We start from the raw sequence: 24034 nt of genomic DNA, 5'->3' as shown, positions 1-24034 counted from the left end.
AATCCTAGCACTTTGGGAGGCCGAGACGGGCGGATCACGAGGTCAGGAGATCGAGACCATCTTGGCTAACACGGTGAAACCCCGTTTCTACTAAAAATACAAAAAATTAGCCGGGCGTGTTGGCGGGCGCCTGTAGTCCCAGCTACTTGGGAGGCTGAGGCAGGAGAATGGCGTGAACCCGGGAGGCGGAGCTTGCAGTGAGCCGAGATTGCGCCACTGCACTCCAACCTGGGAGACAGAGCAAGACTCCGTCTCAAAAAAAAAAAAAACAAAAACAAAATATTTACTAAAAATATGTACTAAAGGGATTAATAAAATCAGACATTTACAGATAGACATGATAATCCTACCTATAGTTCTTTTTTTTCTTTTTTTGAGACAGGGTCTCACTCCGTCACCCAGGCTGGAGTGCAGTGGTGCAGTCTTGGCTCACTGCAACCTCCGTCTCCTGGGTTCAAGCGATTCTCATGCCTTAGCCACCCAAGTAGCTGGGATTACAGGCACGAGTCACCATACATGGCTAATTTTTTTTTTTTTGAGACTAAGTCTCGCTCTGTCACCCAGGCTGGAGTTCAGTGGCACAATCTTGGCTGACTGCAACCTCTGCCTCCCAGGTTCAAGTGATTCTCCTGCCTCAGCCTCCCGAGTAGCTGGGACTACAGGCATCCGCCACCACACCTTGCTAATTTTTGTATTTGGGGTAGAGACGGGGTTTCACCATGTTGGTCAGGCTGGTCTCAAACTCTTGAGCTCATGATTCACCTGCCTCGGCCTTCCAAAGTGCTGGGATTACAGGCGTGAGCCACCGCGCCCAGCCATTTTTGTATTTTTTTAGTGAAGACAGGGTTTTGTCATGTTGGCCACGCTGGTCTCAAACTCCTGGCCTCATGTGATCTGCCCACCTCGGCCTCCCAAAGTGCTGAGATTACAGGCATGAGCCACTCACTGTGCCCGGCCAATCCTACCTGTATTTTATAGAATTTTATGAAGCCTAAATATGAAAATACTTTGCAAAATATGGTACCATTTAAAAATTATTGTTACTAAGAAAGCTGCTTTAAATTATGATCATAAATTATGATTATGATTATTTATTTGAGACAGGGTCTTGCTTTGTCACCCAGACTGGAGTGCAGTGGTGCAATCACAGCTCACTGCAGCCTTGACCTCCTGGGCTCAAGTGATCCTCCAACACAGCTTCCCAAGTAGCTGGAACTACAGGCATGCACCACCACGCCTGGCTAATTTTTTGTATTTTTTGTAGAGACAGAGTTTCACCATGTTGCCCATCTTGAACTGCTAGGCTCAAGCAATCTCCCCACCTCAGCCTCCCAAAGTGTTAGGATTACAGTCATGAGCCACCACACCAGGCCAAATTATTTTCAAGCAAAGGAACCAATATTCTTTTCCTAAAGGGTTACCTGAAACTTTCTCCTTAAGGCCTGCGTCATCACTGGAGTCAGTCCTGTTCCTGTTTCCATATTTTCTTTATTGATAAGAGGGGTTCCACCTGGGCTCCTGCAAAGGTATTGAAAATAACAGTAGCTGTGTTTTATGGCAACTTTAAAAATGGACGTAGAAGGCATAAAGATATGAGAGTGTATTACCTCTCTACATCGACTTTTCTAAGCAGTTTCCGCAGATCCATCTGACTTTTTCCAGGAGTGCTGATAAAACAAAGATATAAAAATTAGAACTTTGGGAGGCTGAGGCAGGTGGATCACAAGGTCAGGAGATCAAGACCATCCTTGCTAACACGGTGAAACCTCGTCTCTATTAAAAATACAAAAAATTAGCCAGGTGTGGTGGTGGGCGCCTGTAGTCCCAGCTACTCGGGAGGCTGAGGTAGAAGAATGGCGTGAACCCGGAAGGCAGCGCTTGCAGTGAGCCAAGATTGCACCACTGCACTCCAGCCTGGGCAATAGAGCAAGACTCTGTCTCCAAAAAAAAATAAAAATTAGAACTTGCCAGATTTTATTATTTTTTTTCCCAAAGGAAAGCAATCATTTCTATAGGCAACATCCTAGAAAGTAGTTCTATGTGTTACATTAAAAAATAGCAGTAGAAGCAGGGTGCGGTGGCTCATGCCTGTAATCCCAGCACTTTAGGAGGCTGAGGCAGATGGATCACGAGGTCAGGAGTTCATGACCAGCCTGGCCAAGATGGTGAAACCCCATCTCTACTAAAAATACGAAAATTAGCTGGGCGTGGTGGCGGGTGCCTGTAATCCCAGCTACTCGGGAGGCTGAGGCAGAGAATTGCTTGAACCTGGGAGGCGGAGGTTGTAGTGAGCCGAGCTTGCGCCACTACTCCAGCCTGGGTGACAGAGCTCCTTCTCAAAAAAAGAAAAAAAGAAAAAAAATAGCAGTAGATGCCGATGGGAACATAAGATGATATAGCCATTCCAATATGTAATACTTCTTGACCCAGGAGTTACATGTGTAAGAATCCATCCTAGGGAAAAACTTAGCCATGTACAGAGTTGATAGGCAAGGATGTCCACTGAAGACTTACAGAAATTAAATGTCATAGCCTAAGTCAGGCGCAGTGGCTCACCCCTGAAATCCCAGCACTTTAGGAAGCCGAGGGGGGTGGGTCATTTGAGGTCAGGAGTTTGAGACCACCCTGGCCAACATAGTGAAACCCCGTCTCTATTAAAACATACAAAAATTAGCCAGCACTGTGGCACACGCCTGTAATCCCTGCTACTCAGGAGGCTGAAGCAGGAGAATTGCTGGAACCCAGGAGGTGGAGGTTGCTGTGAGCCGATATTGCATCACTGCACTCCAGTCTGGGCGACAGAGCAAGACTCCATCTCAAAAAATAAAAAAATACAAAAAATAAATAAAACAGGTTGCTTTCAGAAATTATATAATATGAAAACTAGTATGTCTTGGAATCAAGCAAATATGGTATATGTGTGTATCTGTCTGTGTATAATCATATTGTAGATATAGTTTTTCCCATTCAGTATATCATGAACTCTTCCTATCTTTTTGAAAATTAACTTAAAGTGTCATTTTGACATCTTCAAAATATGCAGTTAATTGTATGTAAATTTCATAGATAAAATCCTGTTTTGAAACATTTAGGTTATGATTTTTTTTTTTTTTTGAGATGGAGTCTCTCTCTGTTGTCCAGGCTGGAGTACAGTGGCACAATCACTTCTTACTGCAGCCTTGATCTCCTGGGCTCAAGTGATCCTCTTTCTTCAGCCTCCCAAGTAGCTGGGACTACAGGCACACACCACTGCATCTGGCTAATTTTTAATTTAATTAGTTTTTTTAGAGATGGGGCTCTCACTATGTTGCCCAGGCTGGTCTTAAACTCCTGGCCTCAAGCAATCCTCCTACTTCGGCTTCCCAAAGTGGTGGGATTACAGACATAACCCACCACTCCCAGCCTAAAATTCTTGATAGTATATCTTTTTCTCCCAAAATCTGTTATTAAATCAATGCCATATCTTATAATAAACAGCATCTTTAAATGGGGCAATAAACCATATGCCCAGAAAAAGACTAGAATGATAAACAGCAGTATGTTAACAGTGGCTATCTCCAATGATAGGATTATTTAGATAATTTTTGTTTTCTTTTTTAAACTTTTCTGTAGATTTCAGTTTTTCTATAATGAGCATATATAACTTTTAACATTAGAAATACACACAAAAAATCTTTTTTTCCTTTTCTTTAGGCCTTTGTACAACAATATCATTCTTTTAAGTAGTAGTAGAGCATAGCACTGTGCAGTTCCTTACATTAAGACGTTTGTAACTCGAGTCGATAACACTTTGGAGTTAGGTTTCAGGGTAACATGCTGCAAGTCAGAGACAGTAACTAGTGGATTCCGTGCTTTCGGCGATGGTATAAGCTTTAATTATAAAATGAGACATTATTAAAACAAATTTTAAAATATCACTCAAAATGTAAACATGCAAAAACGGCAAATATCTGAGTGCTGAGTTTGTGTAAGATATATCCAGTATTCTACCCAATTTTTATTCCAGAGCTTCAAAGGATGTCTCTACCTCTTCAGACTAAGGGTTGGAAGATAAAATTGCCTAATTAAATCATTTCCTAATATATACATTTTGTTGGGAAATCCAAAACTACTAAAATAAAAACATCAAAAACTTAACTTGAAATGAAATGACTTCTCCCTCCAGCACCCCCGACCCCAATTGTATACAAATTGAGATGAGGTCTTGCCATATTCCCCAGGCTGGTCCTGAACTCCTGGGCTCAGGTGATCCTCCCACCTTGGTCTCCCAAAGTGCTGGGATTATAGGCATGAGCCTATATTGTTAAAAGCAAAAAGAGCATGTATGTGGTCAATGACATCTTACCTTCCTCCTTTCATCTAAACTCTGTGTCTTCTTTAATTTTACAGTCAGCAGATCTTTAACTGTTATCTGCATGGGTCCATCTTTTTTTAATGGTCCAGCCTTAAAATACATGGTAAGGTTAGAATTCAAATTGGAACCAGCACAACTGGTGAAATGCAAATCCAAATCTAGTTTTTAAAGACTCAGAGTTAAGAGGTAACTCTTATCTACCCTAGGAACCTGTCATATTCTTTCTACTCAACCAAGAATAATCCTATTTTTATCACCCATTGAAAAGCATTCATCAAAATGTAAGGCTTCCCCCACCCCGCAATTTTGTTTTTATAAGCTAAGACTTTGCTAACAAATAAGAGATGGACTAGTTTCCTGCAATATTGCATCTTCCCCGGGAGTCATTATAATAAGACAAGAGTTGAAGGAGTTAATCGGGTTAAAGTGAAGTTTTGCTTGAATTACCTAGAAAGATGACTCAGTTTCCACAGAACAAGAATGTATACAATCAGAGAGGTATAATTAGGGCAAATATAACAATAGGCTCCAGGTTTTGTTTTGTGTGTGTGTGTGTGTGTATGTGTGTGTGTGTGTGTGTGTGTGGATTGGGAAGACTCTGGATTTAATTCAGCTACATTAAACCAAATTATCCATAGTGAAAATTCAGCAGATTTTAAAACAGGGTCATGCCTGTCTTAGTGATTCACAAATTGTCTGGTCCCCTTGGTAAATAAGTAACTGAAATAGAGATTGGTTCTCCAGCCTAATGATATGAAACTTTGGAATCCACTAACTCTTTGTTCTGACTTTACTCTCTAAGCAATCTTCTATTCTAAATTTGGTTTCCTAGGGAGGTTTTCTTCCCTAGGAAAAAGCCATGCTGAGAAGCGAATAGGAATCTTCCACTCTACTGGGTTTCACACACATCACTTTCATTTCTCAATCCAGCTTCTAGGAATTTCTCAGGAACTGAGATTTTAAAAACACAACAATTAAGATACAGAATCAGAACAAAATATAGCCTTCTGGCCCAAGCCCTGATTAGCCTGGCCTTAAAAGGCCACTTGGCTTTACTCCTATATTACACACTCACCAAAACATATCAAAACATATCATTACTAGATTGTTACCTACCTGAAGTGCTTTAGCGAGACTGGGTTTTCTGAGCAACACAGGTGCTAGTGGTGGTGGAGGAGGTGGCAGAGGGGGAGGTGGAGGAGGAGGAGGAAGATGGCTGGCTGGCTGTGGCAGTGTGGGAGGAAGCACAGCTTTGGAGTCTCCAGGGGTGATCAGAACGCAGGCAGGCACATTTGTAAGTTTACCACTCATGTGACATGTTTGACCACAGCTTGGACAGGAAGAACTTTCTGAGATAGTCTGGAAGAAGACATCACATTTGGCAAATACATAACAAGTTAATTTGATTCTTGAGGGTGAGAGTCATCAAAATAATAGCTACCATGTATTGAATGCTTTCTCAGTGTACCATGTGCTTCCTGATATTTTCTCATTTATAATCATAAGTTTCTTCATTTCATTCATTTGTTTATTTTGTATGTGCTATATGCCAGGCACTATAGGTACAATGTGAGCCCTGTGTGTCACCTCATGGAGCTGACAGTTCGGTGACAGAAGACAGACATTAAACATGCACAGAAGGCCAGGAATGGTGGTGCACACCTGTAATCCCAGCACTTTGGAAGGCTGAATCCAGCGAATTGCTTGAGCCCAGGAGTTCGAGACCAGCCTGGACAACATAGTGAGATCTCATCTCAAACAAACATGCACAAACACACTTGAAACAAAACAATACTTCAATAAGAGCAACGAAGTGTGCTATGAGCATGAACAGCTGGAGGCTTGGGAAGTGATATTTAGCCATGATCTCGAGAATAAATTGAGACTTAGCAGACGAAGGGAGATAAGGACTAGGGGAAGAGTTCCTTGCAGAGGAAAAAAATACTTAATACAGCCAAGAATATAGTACTTTCAAGAAACTGATAAAGCAAAGGATCTGGAACATGACTACTGTGGACTGAATTGTGTCCCAGAATTCATATGTTGAAGTCTTAACATCCAGAACATCAGAATGTGACTATATTTGGAGATAGGGTCTTTAAAGAGGTAATTAAGTTAAAATGAGGCCGTTAGGGTGGGGGTCCTAATCCATTCTAACTGGTGTTCTTACAGTAAGAGGAAATAGGACATGCAGAGAGATATCAGGAATGTACTCACACAGAGGAAGACTGTGTGAAGACATAGAGCGAAGACAGCTATCTACAAGCCCAGGAGGGAGCCTCAGAAGAAACTAACCAAGAAGCCACAGACTTCTTGCTTCCAGACTGTGAGAAAGTAAATTTCTGTTGTATAAGCCACCCAGCCTGTGGTATTTTGTTATGGCAGCTCTAGCAAACAAATACAACGACCCTATGAAGTAAAACGGTGTATTAATTTCCTGTGCCTGCTGTAACAAATTATCCCAAACTTGGTGGTTGAAAACAATTGAAGCTTATTTTCGCACAGTGCTAGAGGCGAAAAGTCTGACATCAAGGTGTCGTAGGAGCTTCAGTGCCGCCCATACCTCTGGGGAAGAATCGGTTCCTTGCCTCTTTTGGCTTCTAGTAGCTGTCAGCACTCCTTGGTTTGTGGCTGCATCACTCCAATCTCTATCTCTGTGGTCACATTGCTTCTCTTCTCTGTATGCATTCTCTGTGTGTCTCTCTCATAAGGGCACTTGTCCTGGGACTTAGGGCCCACCTAGATAATCCAGGAAGATCTCCTCATCTCAAAATCCTTACCCTAATTACATTTGTAAAGCCCTTTGTCCAAATAAGGCAGTATTTACAGGTTCTGGGGATTAGGACTTGAATATACCTTTTGGAGGCTGCCATGTATTCAGTCTCCCACAAATGGTATCACCCCAAATTTATAGAGGAGGAAACTGAGGCCCAGAGGAGTTAAATGACTTGCCTTTTTCTCCTTTGGCTAATTCATCCTGAGGCACAAATTCTGGGAGCAGGGATGGAATTCCAGAAGCTTCTCTCCAGACCAATGAGCACAATGTTGAGACATAGGGGCCTTGCTTAGGGGAGTTTGGAGTGGATATTTTCCTGCATATATCAGTCAGGAAAATAGAAACCACTCTGGATATTGAAAAGAGGGGTAATGTAATACAGGCACTTGGTTATATTTATAATGGAAGAGCTGAGAGGCCTACTGGGTACCATGAGGCAATCTAGAGATTAGCAACAGCAGGAAGGCATTAACTTCTTGAGGCTGGAGAAACAAAAGGTGGAGGTGGTATATCCAGAGGTCTGGAGGTAGGTTTACCCAGAGAATCAAGAAACATTAGCTGGGTGCAGTGGCTCATGTCTATAATCCCAGCACCTTGGGAGGCTGAGGCAGGTGGATTACCTGAGGTCAGGAGTTTGAGACCAGCCTAGACAACACAGTGAAACCTCATCTCTACTAAAAACACAAAAATTAGCCAGGCGTGGTGGCGGGCACCTGTAATCCCAGCTACTTGGGAGGCTGAGGCAGGAGAATCGCTTGAACCCGGGAGGTGGAGGTTGCAGTGAGCTGAGATTGCGCCACTGCACTCCAGCCTGGGTGACAGAGTGAAATTTTGTCTCAAAAAAAAAAGAAAAAAGAAAAAAAGAAAGAAACATGGAGTATTTATCCAGTGGGAGATGGGGCCAGGAAGGCAACAACTACCATTGCTGGAGAAATCACGCAGTAAAGAGGAGGGGAAGAAACTCCTTGCCTTCTCCCTCCCTCTAGTCTCTCATCAGTGTCTCGCAATAGGCCATCATAACCAGGAACCAGGTGACCTGGAGCTTGAGGAATGTATCCTGTAGGAGCCAGCCCTCCCAGCAATACAGAGCAGAGCTTCTGAAGTGGGGCAAACAGGCCCAGGGACTAGCCCTCACCTGTAGCCATTCCTCCTTCTGGTAAAAGCACCTGGGTTTCCCTTCATTCCCTCAGTCCACGTGATCTGGTCAGGATACTCACTCAAGGACTAGACACATAACCCAGGCCAAGTTCTCTTGGCTGAGATGGTTCTGTTATGAGAATAAGAATCTAAGGCTGCCAGCAGCCATGTTGCTAGTGCAAAGGGAGAGTCTGTCTGAGAAATAAACTTACTGTAAAGAAGGCAGAACTGAAAGATGAGACAGAGCCAGAATGTTGACAATATCATTTGAGCCTCTGAATCCAGCCATACCCTAGACTTACTGGTTTTATGGGCTTAAGCCGGATTGCACTGTGTTTCTGTCACTTTTGGCTAAAAAGAATTTTGACTGATACAGCCTTCTAGGTGCTTTCTTAGTGAAGGAAATAACATAAGCTTCATTCTTAATTCGTTTTTCTTTTTTTTTTTTGAGATGGAGTCTTGCTGTGTCGCCCAGGCTAGAGGGCTGGAGTGCAGTGGCGTGATCTTGGCTCACTGCAACCTCCACCTCCTGGGTTCAAGTGATTCTCCTGCCTCAGCCTCCCGAGTAGCTGGGATTACAGGTGTGTGACAACACGCCCAGCTAATTTTTTTGTATTTTTAGTAGGGACGGGGTTTCACCATGTTGGCTAGGATGGTCTCGATCTCCTGACCTTGGGATCTGCCAGTCTTGGCCTCCCAAAGTGCTGGGATTACAGGCGTGAGCCACCGTGCCTGGCCCATTCTTAATTCTATATCATCATCCTCCCTGGTACATTGAGATTAGTGATTTGGGGTTAAAATATAAGGAGAGCTGAAATAGGAGAAAAGTCATGAAAGGTAGAGTGTGTACACTAGAGGTGAAGGAGAGAAGGGAAGGTTTATAGAATTATTTCACACATACACACACACATTCATTCTAGACTTTTTAAATTAAAAGAAAACTTTTTTTTCTTAGAGACAGGGTCTCACTATGTTGCCCAGGCTAGAATGCAGTGGGCTGGAGTGTCCTGAGGCTCAAGGAATCCTCCCACCTCAGTCCCCTGAGAAATTGGGACTATAGGTGTGTACGCCATGACCAGCTAAAAAATTTAATTTTTAAGGTCTGTTTGAATACTGCCTTGTCACCCACAGCAAACTTCTCTGACAAAGTTACAAAATTATAGGAATTCAAAAAAGCAATGAATTTACTTCCAGAACCAAAATCTCAACTGGTCAATTAGTTTTATTTTATGTTTAATTTAATTTTTTTGCTATTTATTTTTGGAGTCCCACCTAGTCTCAATAATTTTATTTAGGCCTGGTGTGGTGGCTCATGTCTAGAATCCCAGCACTTTGGGAGGCCGAGGCAGGCAGATCACTTGAGGTCAGGAGTTCAAGACCAGCCTGGGCAACATGGTGAGATCCTGTCTCTACTAAAAATACAAAAATTAGCCAGGCATGGTGGCGGTCACCTGTAGTCCCAGCTACTTGGGAGGCTGAGGCAGAAGAACTGCTTGGACCCAGAAGGCGGAGGTTGCAGTGAGCTGAGATCACGCCACTACACTTTAGCCTGGGCGACAGAGCGGTACTTTGTCTCAAACGAACAAAAAAATTATTCTTTTTTTTTTTTGTCTCAAATAATATTTTTTGAGACAGTCTCGCTTTGTCACCCAGATTTGAGTGCAGTGGCACGATCACAACTCACTGCAACCTCTGCCTCCTGGGTTCAAATGATTCTCCTGCCTCAACCTCCTGATTAGCTGGGACTATGGACATGCGCCACCACGCCCAGCTAATTTTTGTGTTTTTTAGTAGAGAGGGGGTTTCATCATGTTGGCTAGGATGGTCTCGAACTCCTGACCTCAAGTGATCCAACCACCTTGGCCTCCCAAAGTTATACATTTTAATAATACATGGGAACATCCTATAAACACTGTTCTGAATATACCTTTACACTTAATTTAATAATGTATTATTATTATTATTATTATTTTTGAGACACAGTCATGCTCTGTTGCCCAGGCTGGAGTGCTGTGGCACGATCTCAGCTCACTGCAACCTCTGTCTCCCAGGTTCCAGTGATTCTCCTGCCTCAGCCTCTGGAGTAGCTGGGATTACAGAAGCATGTCACCATGCCAGGCTAATTTTTTGTATTTTTAGTAGAGATGGGGTTTTGCCATGTTGGCCAGGCTGGTCTCAAACCCCTGGCCTCAAGTGATCCGTCCACTTTGGCCTTGCAAAGTGCTGGGATTACAGGTGTGAGCCACCACGCCTGGCCATTAGTGTACTCTTTAAAAAAAACTTTTCCTGGGGGAAGGGGACTGATGGTGTGTTCTTGAGATCATATCTCATTAGTACATACAGAACTACCTCATTCTTCTTAACGGCTACATAGTATTCAATTGAATGAATGGATTATAATGTATTAAATTAATCCCATATTCTTTGACAGTTTTCTTTGTAAGTTTTCGCTATTTTTCAAATCACACCGCAATAAATAACTTTGTACATATGTACAAAATTTGGTTGCATCACAAGATATATATTTTAAAAATTCTTATAGATGTTAATTAATTATAGCCCACAGAGGTTTTATCAATTTAGGCCATTCTCAATAACAAGAGAGCACCTGTTTCTCCAAAACTTTTGGTCTTTGATTTGTTTGTTCTGTCAATCTGATAGGCTAAAGGCATTACTCATTGAAGTTTATTTTGCATTTCTGTTTTTTGTGTGTGGCAGAGACTACTTATTGCCTCCCAATATACATTTTTGCCTTCTTCTTTAGTAATAGGAAACCTGACTTTTAGCCGGACACACTGTAATCCAGATGATAGATTACATTCCTCAGGTTCCCTAGTGGCTAGGTATAATTACATGACTATGTTTTAGCGAAATGAGATGTAAGTAAAAGTTCTGTAAATGAGTTTGGGAAGTCGCCTTAATAGGGGTAGTAGGATAACTTTTCTCTTTCTTCCTGCTGCCTAAAATAAAGACATTTTGTTTATGCAAATATTCTTTGAGGCTTTGTCACTGGTACCACACCTAGTCTTGACACACTTTTTTTTTTTTTTTAATGGAGTCTCATTCTGTCACCCAGGCTGGAGTGCAGTGGCGTGATCTCGGCTCACTGCAACCTCCGCCTCCCGGGTTCAAGTGATTCTCCTGCCTCAGCCTCCTGAGTAGCTGGGATTACTGGTGCCCGCCATCACACCTGGCTAACTTTTGTATTTTTAGTAGAGACAGGGTTTCACCATGTTGGCCAGGCTGGTCTCAAACTCCTGACCTCAAGTGATCTGCCCACCTCGGCCTCCCAAAGTGCTGGGATTACAAGCGTGAGCCACTGCGCTCAGCCCTGATTCACTCTTGAGATGGAGTCTTGCTCTGTTGCCCAAGCTGGAGTGCAGTGATGTGATCTCAGCTCACTGCAACCTCTGCCTCCCGGGTTCAAGCAATTCACCTGCCTCAGCCATCCGAGTAGCTGGGATTACAGGCATGCACTACCAAGCCCAGCTAATTTTTGTATTTTAGTAGAGAGGGGGTTTCACATTGGCTAGGCTAGTCTTGAACTCCTGACCTCAAGTGATCCACCCTCCTCAGTCTTCCAAAGTGGTGGGATTACAGGGGTAAGCCACTGCGCCCAGCCCCTGATTCACTCTTAAGTGAAGTTGAGCACCTACTCATGTATTTATTTATTTTATTTTATTTTTATTTTATTTTATTTTTGAGACAGTCTAGCTCTGTCACCCAGGCTGGAGTGCAGCGGCACCATCTCGGCTCACAGCAGTCTCCACTTTCCGGGTTCAAGTGATTCTCCTGATCTCAGATGATCTGCCTGTTTTGGCCTCCCAAACTGCTGGGATTATAGGCATGAGTCACTGTGCCTGGCCCTACTCATGTATTTAAGAACCATTTGTATTCCTTTTCTTTCTGCCCAGGATGGCCTCAAACTTCTGTGCTCAAGTGATTCTACCATTTCAGTTTCTTGAGTAGCTGGGATTATAAGTGTGTACCACTGTACCTGGCTTGTATTCCTGTATTTAGGTGAATGCTGTGTTCATATTATTTCCTCATTTTACTTCTAAGTTGTTGGTCTTTTTTGTATTGATTTGTAGTGGTTCTTTATATATTCAATAATTAATCCTTTTCCTGATATTTGAGCAAATATTTTTGCATCTTATTTTGCTGTGCATAAATTTATTTTTATGTCTGACTTGCTATTTAAAAATGTACAAACATGCCAGGTGCCATGGCTCACGCCTGCAATCCCAACACTTTGGGAGGCTGAGGTAGGAGGATCACTTGAGGCCAGGAGTTTGAGACTAGCCTGGGCAACAAAGTGAGACCCCCATCCCTATAAAAAACTAAAAAATTTGCCGGGCAGGTGGCACACACCTCTGGTCCCAGCTACAAGGGAGGCTGAGGCAGGAGGATCCCTTGAGCCAGTAGGTCAAGGTTGCAGTGAGCCATGATCATGCCACTGCACTCTAGCCTGTGTAACAGAGTGAGACTCTGTCTATAAAAAAAAAAAAAAAAAAAATTACAAACAGCTGGCAAAATTTTTTTCAGATCTTCTGCTTTAATACTGACAATATTGAACTTCACCTGAGCTCTGTGATTCTGGAAAATAAGGATGGCCAAAAAATCTCCCCATCCTAGGTGGGTGCAATAGTGCAAGCCTGTAGTCCCAGCTACTAAGGGAGGCTGAGGTAGGAGGATCACTTGAGCCCAGGAGTTAGGAGTTGGAGTCTAGGCTGGGCAACATAGTGAGATCCCATCTCTAGAAACAAACAAACAAACAAAAATCTTCCCACAGTTTTATGTCCAGGAAATAATTTTTTATTTTGGAAGTGATGTGGAACCAACTTTTTCCACATCAGTTAGATAAGCTTTATGGATGGCTCCCTCATTTATCTGACAAAGCCAGACACAGACCCTCCAAATTCCCATTCTTTGTCTCATAAGTGATTAGCTGAACTGTTCACTGCCACTGACCAATCTGGACAATATATCTACTAACTTGACCAAACTTTAGTCAGGATTTAGCCCTCCCCATAGGCCCTAGAACCTTGACCTATTCTTGGGCTTAAGCAAGCATTGGTATGCTGAAGAACCTTCAGGAAAAGATGTTCCCTGATCCAATCAGCTATCCCAACTCTTCATCTTACTTCCCCATAACCCGGTTTGTTCTACCCTTTGTATTCCTTGCTAACAAAGAAAACTTTTTCGCTTAATGTTTGAGATATAAATCTTATGACTTGAGCATTTTCCCTATTGCAGTAGTCTTTTCAAATAAAGTGTCTCCTTACCTAATTCCAGATTTGCTTTTTATTTGACAATACCAACCTTCAGTGCTTCCTGGAGCTTGCATAATTTACTTTCCAAAATGCAAAACTGTTGTTTTACACTGTAAAGTTCTCGGTGGCAGATACGAGATGGAAAGATGGTGTCTTTCAATACTTCTAAACTCTGAAATTAATAATAAACAATTCTGAGTCCTATGAGTAATATGATAAGGACAAGAAAACAGGAACCAGAAAGTGACTTGATGTATGTTTTTATAGAAGCAAAGGCAGACTTGACTCAATAATTTCATCTTATCTAAGTTTAGCTTGAGGGTTGGACTGACTTGAGCACGTATGTATATAAACACCAAGTGTGTAGAAAAACTATAGCGCTGAAAACAGGGATGTCACATCCATACCTGGGTTATGCAGTTCTGGCACCAGCTGTATATAGACCATACTCTATTTGTCCAAAGTTTTATTGCATCTCTGATGTTAGGAAAATTGAAGTTCCAGGATGATGTTAGCCAGCTTCTGCTTTGAGATATATCTATTGAAGAAATACCAACTCTGTAGGAAAAACAAAATGAAACAAATAAAAAACCCCTAAGTCAGAATAATAGCCTTGGCCTGGTGTGGTGGCTCATGCCTCTACTGCTAGCACTTTGGGAGGCTGAGGTGAGGAGATTGCTTGAGACCAGGAGTTCAAGACTAGCCTCGGCAACATGGCAAAACCCTGTCCCTACCAAAAAAAAAAAACAAAAACAAAACTTAATCAGGCATGGTGGTGTGCCAGAAGAGAGAAGAATATGCAACCCAGGTTTGAAGATGGGTTAAATCAGAGCTTTTCATTCCACAAAAGAGAACTTTTAATGGGGTCAGAACATTGATCTTCTAATATATGAAAGCCTGTTAACTAGGAGAGAGATAGCAAACTGTTTTGTCAGGGCCCACCCAGCTCTGGCGGTTTAAAGCGTCATGAATGCAAATTTGAACTCCAGAAAAGCAGAGCTTCCTAACAATGGGACTTCCATAGCAATGGGATCTGCTTCCTCGTTCAGTTTGTGCCTTTCCCATGAGCAAGAGACTCCTAGGAGAGCCACAGCCCATTAGGAAGCCGTATGGGAACTCACTCACAGGTTCTTTGTTTATTTTTTTGAGACGGAGTTTTGCTCTTGTTGCCCAGGCTGGAGAGCAATGGTGCGATCTTGGCTCACGGCAACCTCCGCACCCTGAGTTCAAGTGATTCTCCAGTCCCCGCTCCTGAGTAGCTGGGATTACAGGCACCCGCCACCATGCCTGGCTAAATTTTTGTATTTTTAGTAGAGACGGGGTTTCACCATGTTGGCCAGGCTGGTCTCACACTCCTGACCTCAAGTGATCCACCTCCTTTGGCCTCCCAAAGTGCTGGGATTACAGGCGTGAGCCACTGAGCCCGGCCAGGAACTGACAGGTTTTTTGGATGGTCTCTGAATGTCATCCAACTCTTTTATTTTTTATCAAAAAAATTTTTTTTGACACAACGTCTTGCTGTGTTGCCTAGACTGGAGTGCAGTGGCAAGATCATAGCTCACTGCAGCTTCTAAGTCCTGGGCTCAAGCGATCTTCCTGTCGCATGAGTCTCCCAAGTAGTTGGAACACAGGTGCCAGCCACCACACCTGGCTAATTTGGTTTTGTTCTGTTTTTTTAGAGATGAGGTCATGCTATGTTGCCTACACTGGTCTTGAACTGCTGGCCTCAGGCAATCTTCCTCCCTTGGCCACCCAAAGTGCTGGGATTACAAACATGAGCCACTGTGCACAGCTGAGATTTTTCGACTTAGTCTTTTTGTACATGCGATATTTTATTCATAGAATCCATAAATGGTAGGGAAATTTCTGAGTTCAGAGCAATACATATGATACAAAACTTAATATATAGACTAGAGTTTCTTAGCCGAACTGGAGGGGCTGGCCTTAGGTAATCCATGGACTCCCTGAAATTGGGGACACCATTGGAAATATGAGTGAGCTCATGGGCAGTTTCCTGTGATTTTCAGGCCTCAAAATGTCTCTTGGACTCAAAGATGCCTTAGGGCAGAGGACACGTGTACCCCCAGTATAGAATCTCGGACAGTGAATGTCAGTAAACATTCGGCAGAAAAGCTCTGCCAAATTGAGTGCTCTGATGTGACTTTTTCATCAAGTCAATGTTCCTGGGATCTCTTGTACATGATAATCTCACACTTGTAAGGTTTCATAGTTTCTGCTTACCCTAGTTTTCTTTCCCACCCTCCCTCTCCCACCAGACTGGACTCTGAAATGGGCATGTACAGAGAAGAGGAGACCCCAACATGCTTCAGGCTTTGAGTGGAGAAGACACAGCCTTTGCTGGGACAGGGAACAGATGGATACGGAGACCCTGAAGATGCTTTTGGATGGTGGTCTGAGGTTGGGACAGTGGCAGGAGATACCATTCACCCAGGATCTCCAGGACAAGAGACCAGCCTGGCAGTTACATGTGTTTTTCTTCAAACTGGTTGCCAGGTTGGAATGACCAATGACATCAGAGATTCCAACCTTCCTGATTGGAAGGACTGGACTCCATGGGCATCTGGGAGCTCAAGTGGACAACTGCATCTTCTCAGAGCTGTTCTCCACTCCTGACTTCTCTCAGCCTCGAGAATTGATAACACACCTTCTGGGTCCTAGCAGAGTCCAGAAGAAGGCCTTGGATAGAACAGAGACTAGGTTCCGTGGGTTGGGACAGATTTTGGGAAAGATCATGACCAGCCATCAACCGCACCCCCAGGATGAGGAGCAGAACCCCCAGCTGAGCACCTCAGGGTACCCCCTCCAGGAGGTGGTGGATGATGAAGTGTCGGGACCATCAGGTGAGGGGACTGGAGGAAGAAGAGGTGGGATAGGATTGACTAAGGTGAAGGAAGGGGGCCAGGTGCAGTGGCTCACACCTGTAACCCTAGCACTTTGGGAGGCCGAGGCGGATGGATCACCTGAGGTCAGGAGTTCAAGACGAGCCTGGCCAACATGGTGAAACCCCATCTCTACTAAAAGTACAAAAATTAGCCAGGTGGTAGTGGTGCACACCTGTAATCCCAGCTATTTGGGAGGCTGAGACAGGAGAATCGCTTGAGCCTGGGAGGAAGAGGTTGCAGTGAGCCAAGATTGCGCTACTGCACTCCAGTCTGGGTGAGAGAGTGAGACACTGTCTCAAAAAAAAAAAAAAAAAAGAAGGGTCAGAGGTCAGGAAGGAGAACCTGAGGAGGGTGTATGGGAAGAATGGAGAAATTCAGGCCAGGTGCAGTGGCTCACACCTGTAATCCCAGCACTTTGGGAGGCCAAGGCAGGCAGATCACTTGAGGCCAGGAGTTTGAGACCAGCCTGGTCAACATGGTGAAACCCCATCTCTACTAAAAGTACAAAATTGAGCTGGGCATTATGGCAGACACCTGTAATCCCAGCTACCTGAGAGGCTGAGGCATGAGAATAACTGGAATCCGGGAGACAGATGTTGCAGTGAACTGAGATTGCACCACTACACTCCAGCCCGGGCGACAAAGCAAGATTCTGTCTCGAAACAACAACAACAACAAAAACCAATAACAAAAAAACAAGCAAAAAAGGAGGGACTCAGAGAGCCAGGGACCAGGGAAGGACATGAAGAAGTGTTCTGAGGACAGAGATACGGAAGAATGGGGAGGGGAAGGAGCGGCTCATGGGGTTGAGCAGAGGAGAAAGTCAGAAAGATGGCTTGGAGAAGCCAACAGTCTGCAAGGCTGGGGAGGATGGAGAGTGGTTTGGGGTTGGGGTTGGGGTCAGGGTCTAAGGTGATCAGTTGCAGAAGCATTACATGGTGGCCTGGTTTCTTTACTCAGCCCCTGGGGTAGATCCCAGCCTCCCATGTAGGTCCCTTTGCTGGAAAAGGAAGAGGGAGTGGTCGGACCAATCTGAGGAGTCATTGGAGGAGGCGCCAGAGAAGGAGCTCGCCCCTGAGCCTGAGGAGACCTGGGTGGCGGAGACGCTGTGTGGGCTCAACATGAAGCTGAAGCGGAAGCAACGGCTAGTGTCATTCGTGCTCCCTGAGCACCATGAGGACTTCAACAGGCTGCTTGGTAGGAGGACACCCCAGAGAGCACCTCCAATCCTGTTCTTTTAAAAACGAGGAAAACTTTCAATAACCACACTTTTCCAATGGGAAAAATATGCCCCCAGTGGGTGAGCTCTCCATGCGGGAGGACTCAGAAGTGATCACTCATGAGGGACGCTTAGGAGATGATAGAGGATTAGGCTGGAGTTGATAAAGTTTGGCTCTCGGGATAAGAAAGCTTGGTTTTGGGCTGGGCGCTGTGGCTCACGTCTGTAATCCCAGCACTTTCGGAGGCCGAGGCGGGCGGATTACGAGGTCAGGAGATCGAGACCATCCTGGCTAACATGGTGAAACACAGTCTCTACTAAAAATATAAAAAATTAGCTGGGCGTGGTGGTGGGCGCCTGTAGTCCTAGCTACTTGGGAGGCTGAGGCAGCAGAATGGCGTGAACCCCGGAGGTGTTGCTTGCAGTGAGCTGAGATCGCGGCACTGCACTCCAGCCTGGGTGACAGAGAGAGACTCTGTCTCAAAAAAACAAAAAAACAACAAAAAAAGAAAGTTTGGTTTCGGGACAGGTGCTGTGGCTGATGCCTGAGATCCCAGCACACTGGGAGGCTGAGGCAAGAGAATTGCTCGAACTCAGGACTTTGAGGCTGCAGTGAGCTATGACTGCACGACTGCACTCCAGCCTGCATGACAGAGCAAAACCCTGTTTCAAAAGAAAACCAAAGGCCGGGCGCAGTAGCTCATGCCTGTAATCCCAGCACTTTGGGAGGCTGAGGCGGGTGGATCACCTGAGGTCAGTTGTTCGAGACCAGCCTGACCAATATAGTGAAACCTAGTCAATACTAAAAATACAAAACTTAGCCGGGTGTGGTGGCGCACGCCTGTATTCCCAGCTACTTGGGAGGCTGAGACAGGAGAATCGCTAGAACCCGGGAGGCGGAGGTTGCTTTGAGCCGAGATAGCACCACTGCACTCCAGTCTGAGAGACTGAGACCCTGTGGCAAAAAAAAAAAAAAAGAAAAAAAAAAAAAAAAAAGGACGGGCCCAGAAGTCAGGAAGGAGCACCTGAGGAGGTGTGTGGGAAGAATGGAGGGACTGAGGCAGGGTGCAGTGGCTCACACCTGTAATCCCAGCACTTCGGGAGGCCAAGGCAGGGGATCACTTGAGGCCAGGAGTTTGAGACCAGCCTGGCCAACATGGTGAAACCCCATCCCTACTAAAAGAACAAAAATGAGCTGGGCGTTATTACGGGCACCTGTAATCCCAGCTACTTGGGAGGCTGAGGCAGGAGAATCACTGGAACCTGGGAGACGGAGATTGCAGTGAGCCGAGATTGCACTACTACACTCCAGCCTGGGCGACAAAGCAAGACTCTGTGTCAAAAAAAAGGAGAGACTCAGAGAACTAGGGATGAGGGAAGGAAATGAGGAAGTGTTCTGAGGACAGAGAGATGGAAGAATGGGGAGGGGAAGGAGAGGCTCATGGGGTTCAGCAAAGGAGAAAGACGGAAAGATGGCTTGGAGAAGCCAGCAGTCTGCGAGGCTGGGGAGGATGGAGAGTGGTTTGGCGTTTTGGGTCTGGCTCTAAGGAGTTCAATTGCAGAAGCATTATACAGTGGCCTGGTTTCTTTACTCAGCCCCTGGGGTAGATCCCAGCCCCCTGTGTAGGTCCCTTTGCTGGAAAAGGAAGAGGGAGTGGTCGGACGAATCTGAGGATTCATCAGAGGAGGAGCCAGAGAAGGAGCTCGCCCCTGAGCCTGAGGAGACCTGGGTGGCGGAGACGCTGTGTGGGCTCAAGATGAAGCTGAAGTGATGGCGAGTGTCACCCGTGCTCCCTGAGCACCACGAGACTTTCAACAGGCTGCTTGGTAGGAGGACACCCCAGAGAGCACCTCCAATCCTGTTCTTCTAAAAAAGAGGAAACTTCCAATAACCACACTTTTCCAATGGGAAAAATATGCCCCCAGTGGTTGAGCTCTCCATGCGGGAGGACTCAGAAGTGATCACTCATGAGGGACACTTAGGAGATGATAGAAGATTAGGATTAGGTTGGCAATTGGGATAAGAAAGCTTGGTTTTGGGCCAAGTGCGGTGGCTCACGTCTGAGATCCCAGCATGTTGGCACGCTGAGTTAAGAGGATTGCTTGAACTCAGGACTTTGAGGCTGCAGTGAGCTATGATGGCACCACTGCACTCCAGCCTGGGTGACAGAGCAAAACTCTGTCTCAAAAGAAAAAGCACAGTAGCTCAAACCTGTAATCCCAGCACTTTGGGAGGCCGAGGCAGGTCAGGAGTTAGAGACCAGCCTGACCAACATAGTAAAATCTGATCTCTACTAAAAATACAAAAATTAGCCAGGTGTGGTAGCACACGCCTGTAATCCCAGCTACTCAGGGGACTGAGACAGGAGAATCGCTTGAACTCGGGAGGCCGAGGTTGCAGTGAGCTGAGATCGTGCCACTGCATTCCAGCCCGGCCCACAGAGCGAGACTCCATCTCAATAAATAAATAAATAAATAAATAAATAAATCACAATAAAAAATCAAAGAAAGCGGCTTCAGCTGTGCCCTCTGAAACTTAATGTCTCTTGCTGACTTTTCTAAACCTAAGTGTCTCCATCCATAGAGGGGTATACCTAGGCCATAGTCACACCCTGATGTGACTGTCTCATGAGGAAATGATGGGAATTCCTTTATGACTCTGCAGTGGTCCCTCTGTGTCTGCTGGGAGGGCGTTCTGGCTTTTTGCCAGCTCTACATCCTGTAGATTCTCACACCCAGGGCCTCCTTCGGCCTCGTCTCAGGGGAGTCTCAGAGCGGGAGCCTCTCTCCCTTGCCCAGTGAAAGTCATTCTCCCCTCTCCCATCCACCTCACCTGTGGCAGCAATCCTGAGACTTCCCCCTGGGAGGCACACTTCTCCTTGCTGCCCTGCTGCTCCCACGGAAACCCTGTCCTGCTTTTCAAGCTGACATCTGCTCTCTAATCACAGAGGATCCTGTCATTAAAAGCTTCCTCGCCTGGGACAAAGATTTGAGGTTGTCAGACAAGGTAAGGTTGTTCTCCACGGAACCGTGTTCCTGCTTCAATGCACCGCCAGGGGGAGGGTGCAGCTTCTAAACCCACAGTTCCTCTCTTCTCTCCCTCCAGCACTTCCCACCAGATGCTCCCACAGTCTTCTTTTCTTTTTGTGAGACAATCTCGCTCTGTTGCCCAGGCTGGAGGGCAAGGTCTCAACCTTGGCTCACTGCAGCCGAAGCCTCCTGGGTTCAAGGCATTCTCCTGCCTCAGCCTCCCAAGCAGCTGGGATTACAGGCATGGACCACCATGGCTGGCTAATTTTTGTGTTTTTAGTAGAGATGGGGTTTTGCCATGTTGACCTGGCTGGTCTTGAACACCTGACCTCAGGTGTTCCGCTTGCCTTGGCCTCCCAAAATGCTGTGATTACAGATGTGAGCCACTGTGCCCCTCTGGCTCCCACAGTCTTGAGTCTTGGTGCCCACCTTTTTTTTTTTTTTTTTCGAGACAGTATCTAGCTGTGTTCCACAGGATGGAGTGCAGTGGCATGATCACAGCTCACCACAGCCTCTAATTCCTGGGCTCTTGCAATCCTGCCTCAGCCTCCTGAGCAGTTGGGAGTACAGGCACATGCCATCATGCTCGAATAATTTTTATACAAACAGTCTTGCTATGTTGCCCAGGTTGTTCTAGAACTGTTGGACTCACTTGATCCTCCTGTCTCAGCCTCTCAAACTTCTGGGATCACAGGCTTGAGCTGCCACTCCCGGCTATTCTTGGTCTTTTTATGATTTGTCAGCATCTCCCTCAGGACTCTCCTGGTCTCTTGCTGAGTGAATGAGTGGCCCCTGCCTCTCCTATGGGTCATTTGGGATCTGAGCTCTGGGCCGCAGTCAGGCCGCAGCCCTGAAGCTCCTGGCCCCTTTACTCTCAGTTCTTTGGGACAGTTCTCTGCCTGGCACACAAAAGACCCTCCTGATACCAGCCGACCTAGACACACTCCTTCAAAGATCCCATCAGAGCCCACCATCCTGGGAGCATCACCAACATGCCTTCCTCCAGCTTCTCGGATTTGCATCCGACCTTCAAATACCCCACCACCCCGCAATTTCCACATGAGCACAGTCACCCCAACACTCAGGTCCCTTCTCTGATGGGCAAACCCTCCCTAGACCCCCATTCCACTGTCTCCACGATCTTCCTCTCCCAAGATGTGACCTCTCCCTCTCTGTGTTCCTTTCTCTCCACCAGTATCTCCTGGCTATGGTCATAGCATATTTTAGCCGCGCCGGCCTCTTCTCCCGGCAATACCAATGCATTCATTTATTCCTGGCTCTGTGAGTGGTTTGCTTCCTCCTATCTGTCAATATCCAATACCCTGGGACAGCGGGGGAAGTGGGATTCCAGCCTTTCATTTATTCTTGCACCTATTTCTCCTCTTTACTCTGTGTACAAAAAAGAGGATTATACTATCTTGATTTTAGACTGCTGTTTCTAAAAAGAAACTCAGGCTGGGCGCGGTGGCTCACGCCTGTAATCCCAGCACTTTGGGAGGCCGAGGCAAGCAGATCACTTGAGGTCAGGAGTTTGAGACCAGCCTGACTAACATGGCAAAACCCCATCTCTACTAAAAATAGAAAAATTAGCCAGGCATGGTGGTGTGCACCTGTAATCCAAACTACTCGGGAGGCTCAGGCAAGAGAACCCGTTGAACCCAGGAGGTAGACGTTGCAGTAAGCTAAGTTTGGGCCACTGCATTCCAGCCTGGGCAACAGAGCGAGACTTTTTCTCAAAAAAAAAAAAAAAAAAAAGCCAAAAAAAACAAATTCCAACGCCAGTGTACAAATAAAAGAATAAAACAAAAGGAACCATAAACCGCTCCTAAGGGGAGAAGAAAAGGAGCAAAGGAGCGGACACGATGCTTCCCCCAGCAAGCAGACATTTCTGGTTCTTCTGTCTCTCTCCTTCCCATATCAACTGCAAATGCCATCGACCTCCTCCGGGTTCCCATGACAGAGGCAACAGTTCAGGTCCCCCTCGCATCACTCGAATCCACTGTCAAATGCTCCCTGCTGGGGCCTCCTGGATTCTCTCCCCAAGCCTGGGGGCTTCCTAGTGCAGCCTGAGCATCTTTCCAAAGCACAACACCCTCACTGCCTACCTGAACAACTTCCTTAGCTGATGTCTTTCTAAATTGAGGCCAGGGTCCACAGTGCAAATTCCACCCTCTCTATAATCTCTACAACCAAACTGGCTCGCCATCTTGGTGTTTCCTGGTGTGGCTTCATCGCTCTTTCCAAATGCCCTCCACTCGACTTTGCGTTTGTGTTTTCTGTCTGGGTGTCCCGCACACATGTGGTTCTGAAGGGAAGGACCCATTCCTTAAAGTCAGTTCACCCCATAGCCTCTGTGATGCCTTCCTTCATCTTGCAACTTTTACATGCTTGTAGCTCTCCAGTTACATCCTATTATAATGTGATATTGGGATTAGGTCATCTGCCCTGATTACTCCCAGTCCCATTAGACTAGATGCCTGTAGAAGGCAGGGTCTTGGCACAATATCAATGTATTCAATTTCTTTTATTTTTTTGAGACAGACTTGCCCTGTCCCCCAAGCTGGAGTGCAGTGGTGAGATCATAGCTCACTGCAGCCTCCATATCCTGTACTCCAGTGATCCTCCCACCTCAGCCTCCGGATTAGCTTTGACTACAGGGCTGTGACACCACACCTGGACAGTTATTTATTTATTTATTGAGACAGAGTCTTGTTCTGCCTCTTAGGCTGGAATGGAGTGGCCCAATCTCGGCTCACTGCAACCTCCTCCTCCTGGGTTCATGTAATTCTTGTGCCTCAGCCTCTTGCGTAGCTAGGACTAAGAGGTGTGCCACCACACCACGCTGATTTTTGTATCTTTAGTAGATATGGGGCTGGTCTCGAACTCCTGGCCTCAAGCGACCCACCTGCTTCAGCCTCCCAAATTGCTGGGATTACAGGCATGAGCCACCACGTCTGGCGTGTCTTTTACATTTTTTATAGAGACGAGGGTCTTGCTATGTTGCCCAGGCTCATCTCAAACTCCTGGCCTCAAATGATCCTCCTGCCTCAGCCTCCCAATGTGCTGGGATTCCAGGCGTAAGCCACCACTCTCGGCCACCAGTTGGGTTTTTGTCTTCATCCTGAAGGAGTGGGAGACACCCTTCAGCAGGCCTCTGACAATCAGGGCCCTCCTGAGGAAGGCATGGTTCTGCAGGGTGGGTGCCAGTCCTGAGCTGAGGATGGTCCCCTGCCCTCCTCTCTGGGAAGCTGACCTCAGCCAGAGGTCTCTCCTGGTGGTGTCCCTGAGCGGCAACCTGATTTCTGTCCCCAGCTACCTGGCCAATGACATGGAGGAGGACAA

At 45.8% G+C, this 24034-nt stretch overlaps 2 protein-coding genes across 3 annotated transcripts in view; one reads left to right on the top strand and one right to left on the bottom strand.

Annotated features, from left to right (window-relative positions):
- PRR11 (proline rich 11) overlaps window positions 1–24034 on the bottom strand; it is a 51332-nt gene that overhangs the window by 7797 nt on the left and 19501 nt on the right. For both annotated transcript variants that reach the window (XM_001172831.8, XM_063799075.1), the window contains 7 exons: window positions 13948–14098; window positions 13590–13712; window positions 5471–5713; window positions 4346–4444; window positions 3758–3870; window positions 1608–1667; window positions 1422–1518 (listed from right to left, as the gene is read on the bottom strand). In XM_001172831.8, the coding sequence (XP_001172831.1) occupies window positions 1422–1518; window positions 1608–1667; window positions 3758–3870; window positions 4346–4444; window positions 5471–5713; window positions 13590–13712; window positions 13948–14098 (886 nt within the window). The remainder of the gene's footprint in view (window positions 1–1421; window positions 1519–1607; window positions 1668–3757; window positions 3871–4345; window positions 4445–5470; window positions 5714–13589; window positions 13713–13947; window positions 14099–24034) is intronic.
- On the top strand, window positions 16068–20807 carry LOC104002948 (speedy protein E2B). The gene is given in 4 exon segments (XM_016930838.3): window positions 16068–16401; window positions 17404–17640; window positions 19259–19489; window positions 20611–20807. Coding segments are annotated over 4 exon segments (930 nt in total). The 3' UTR covers window positions 20739–20807.

Source organism: Pan troglodytes, chromosome 19, assembly GCF_028858775.2.
Source record: "Pan troglodytes isolate AG18354 chromosome 19, NHGRI_mPanTro3-v2.0_pri, whole genome shotgun sequence".
NCBI classification, from domain to species: Eukaryota; Metazoa; Chordata; class Mammalia; order Primates; family Hominidae; genus Pan; species Pan troglodytes.
Note: the sequence above shows the minus strand (reverse complement) of the source record. Positions and strands in the feature narration are given on the sequence as shown.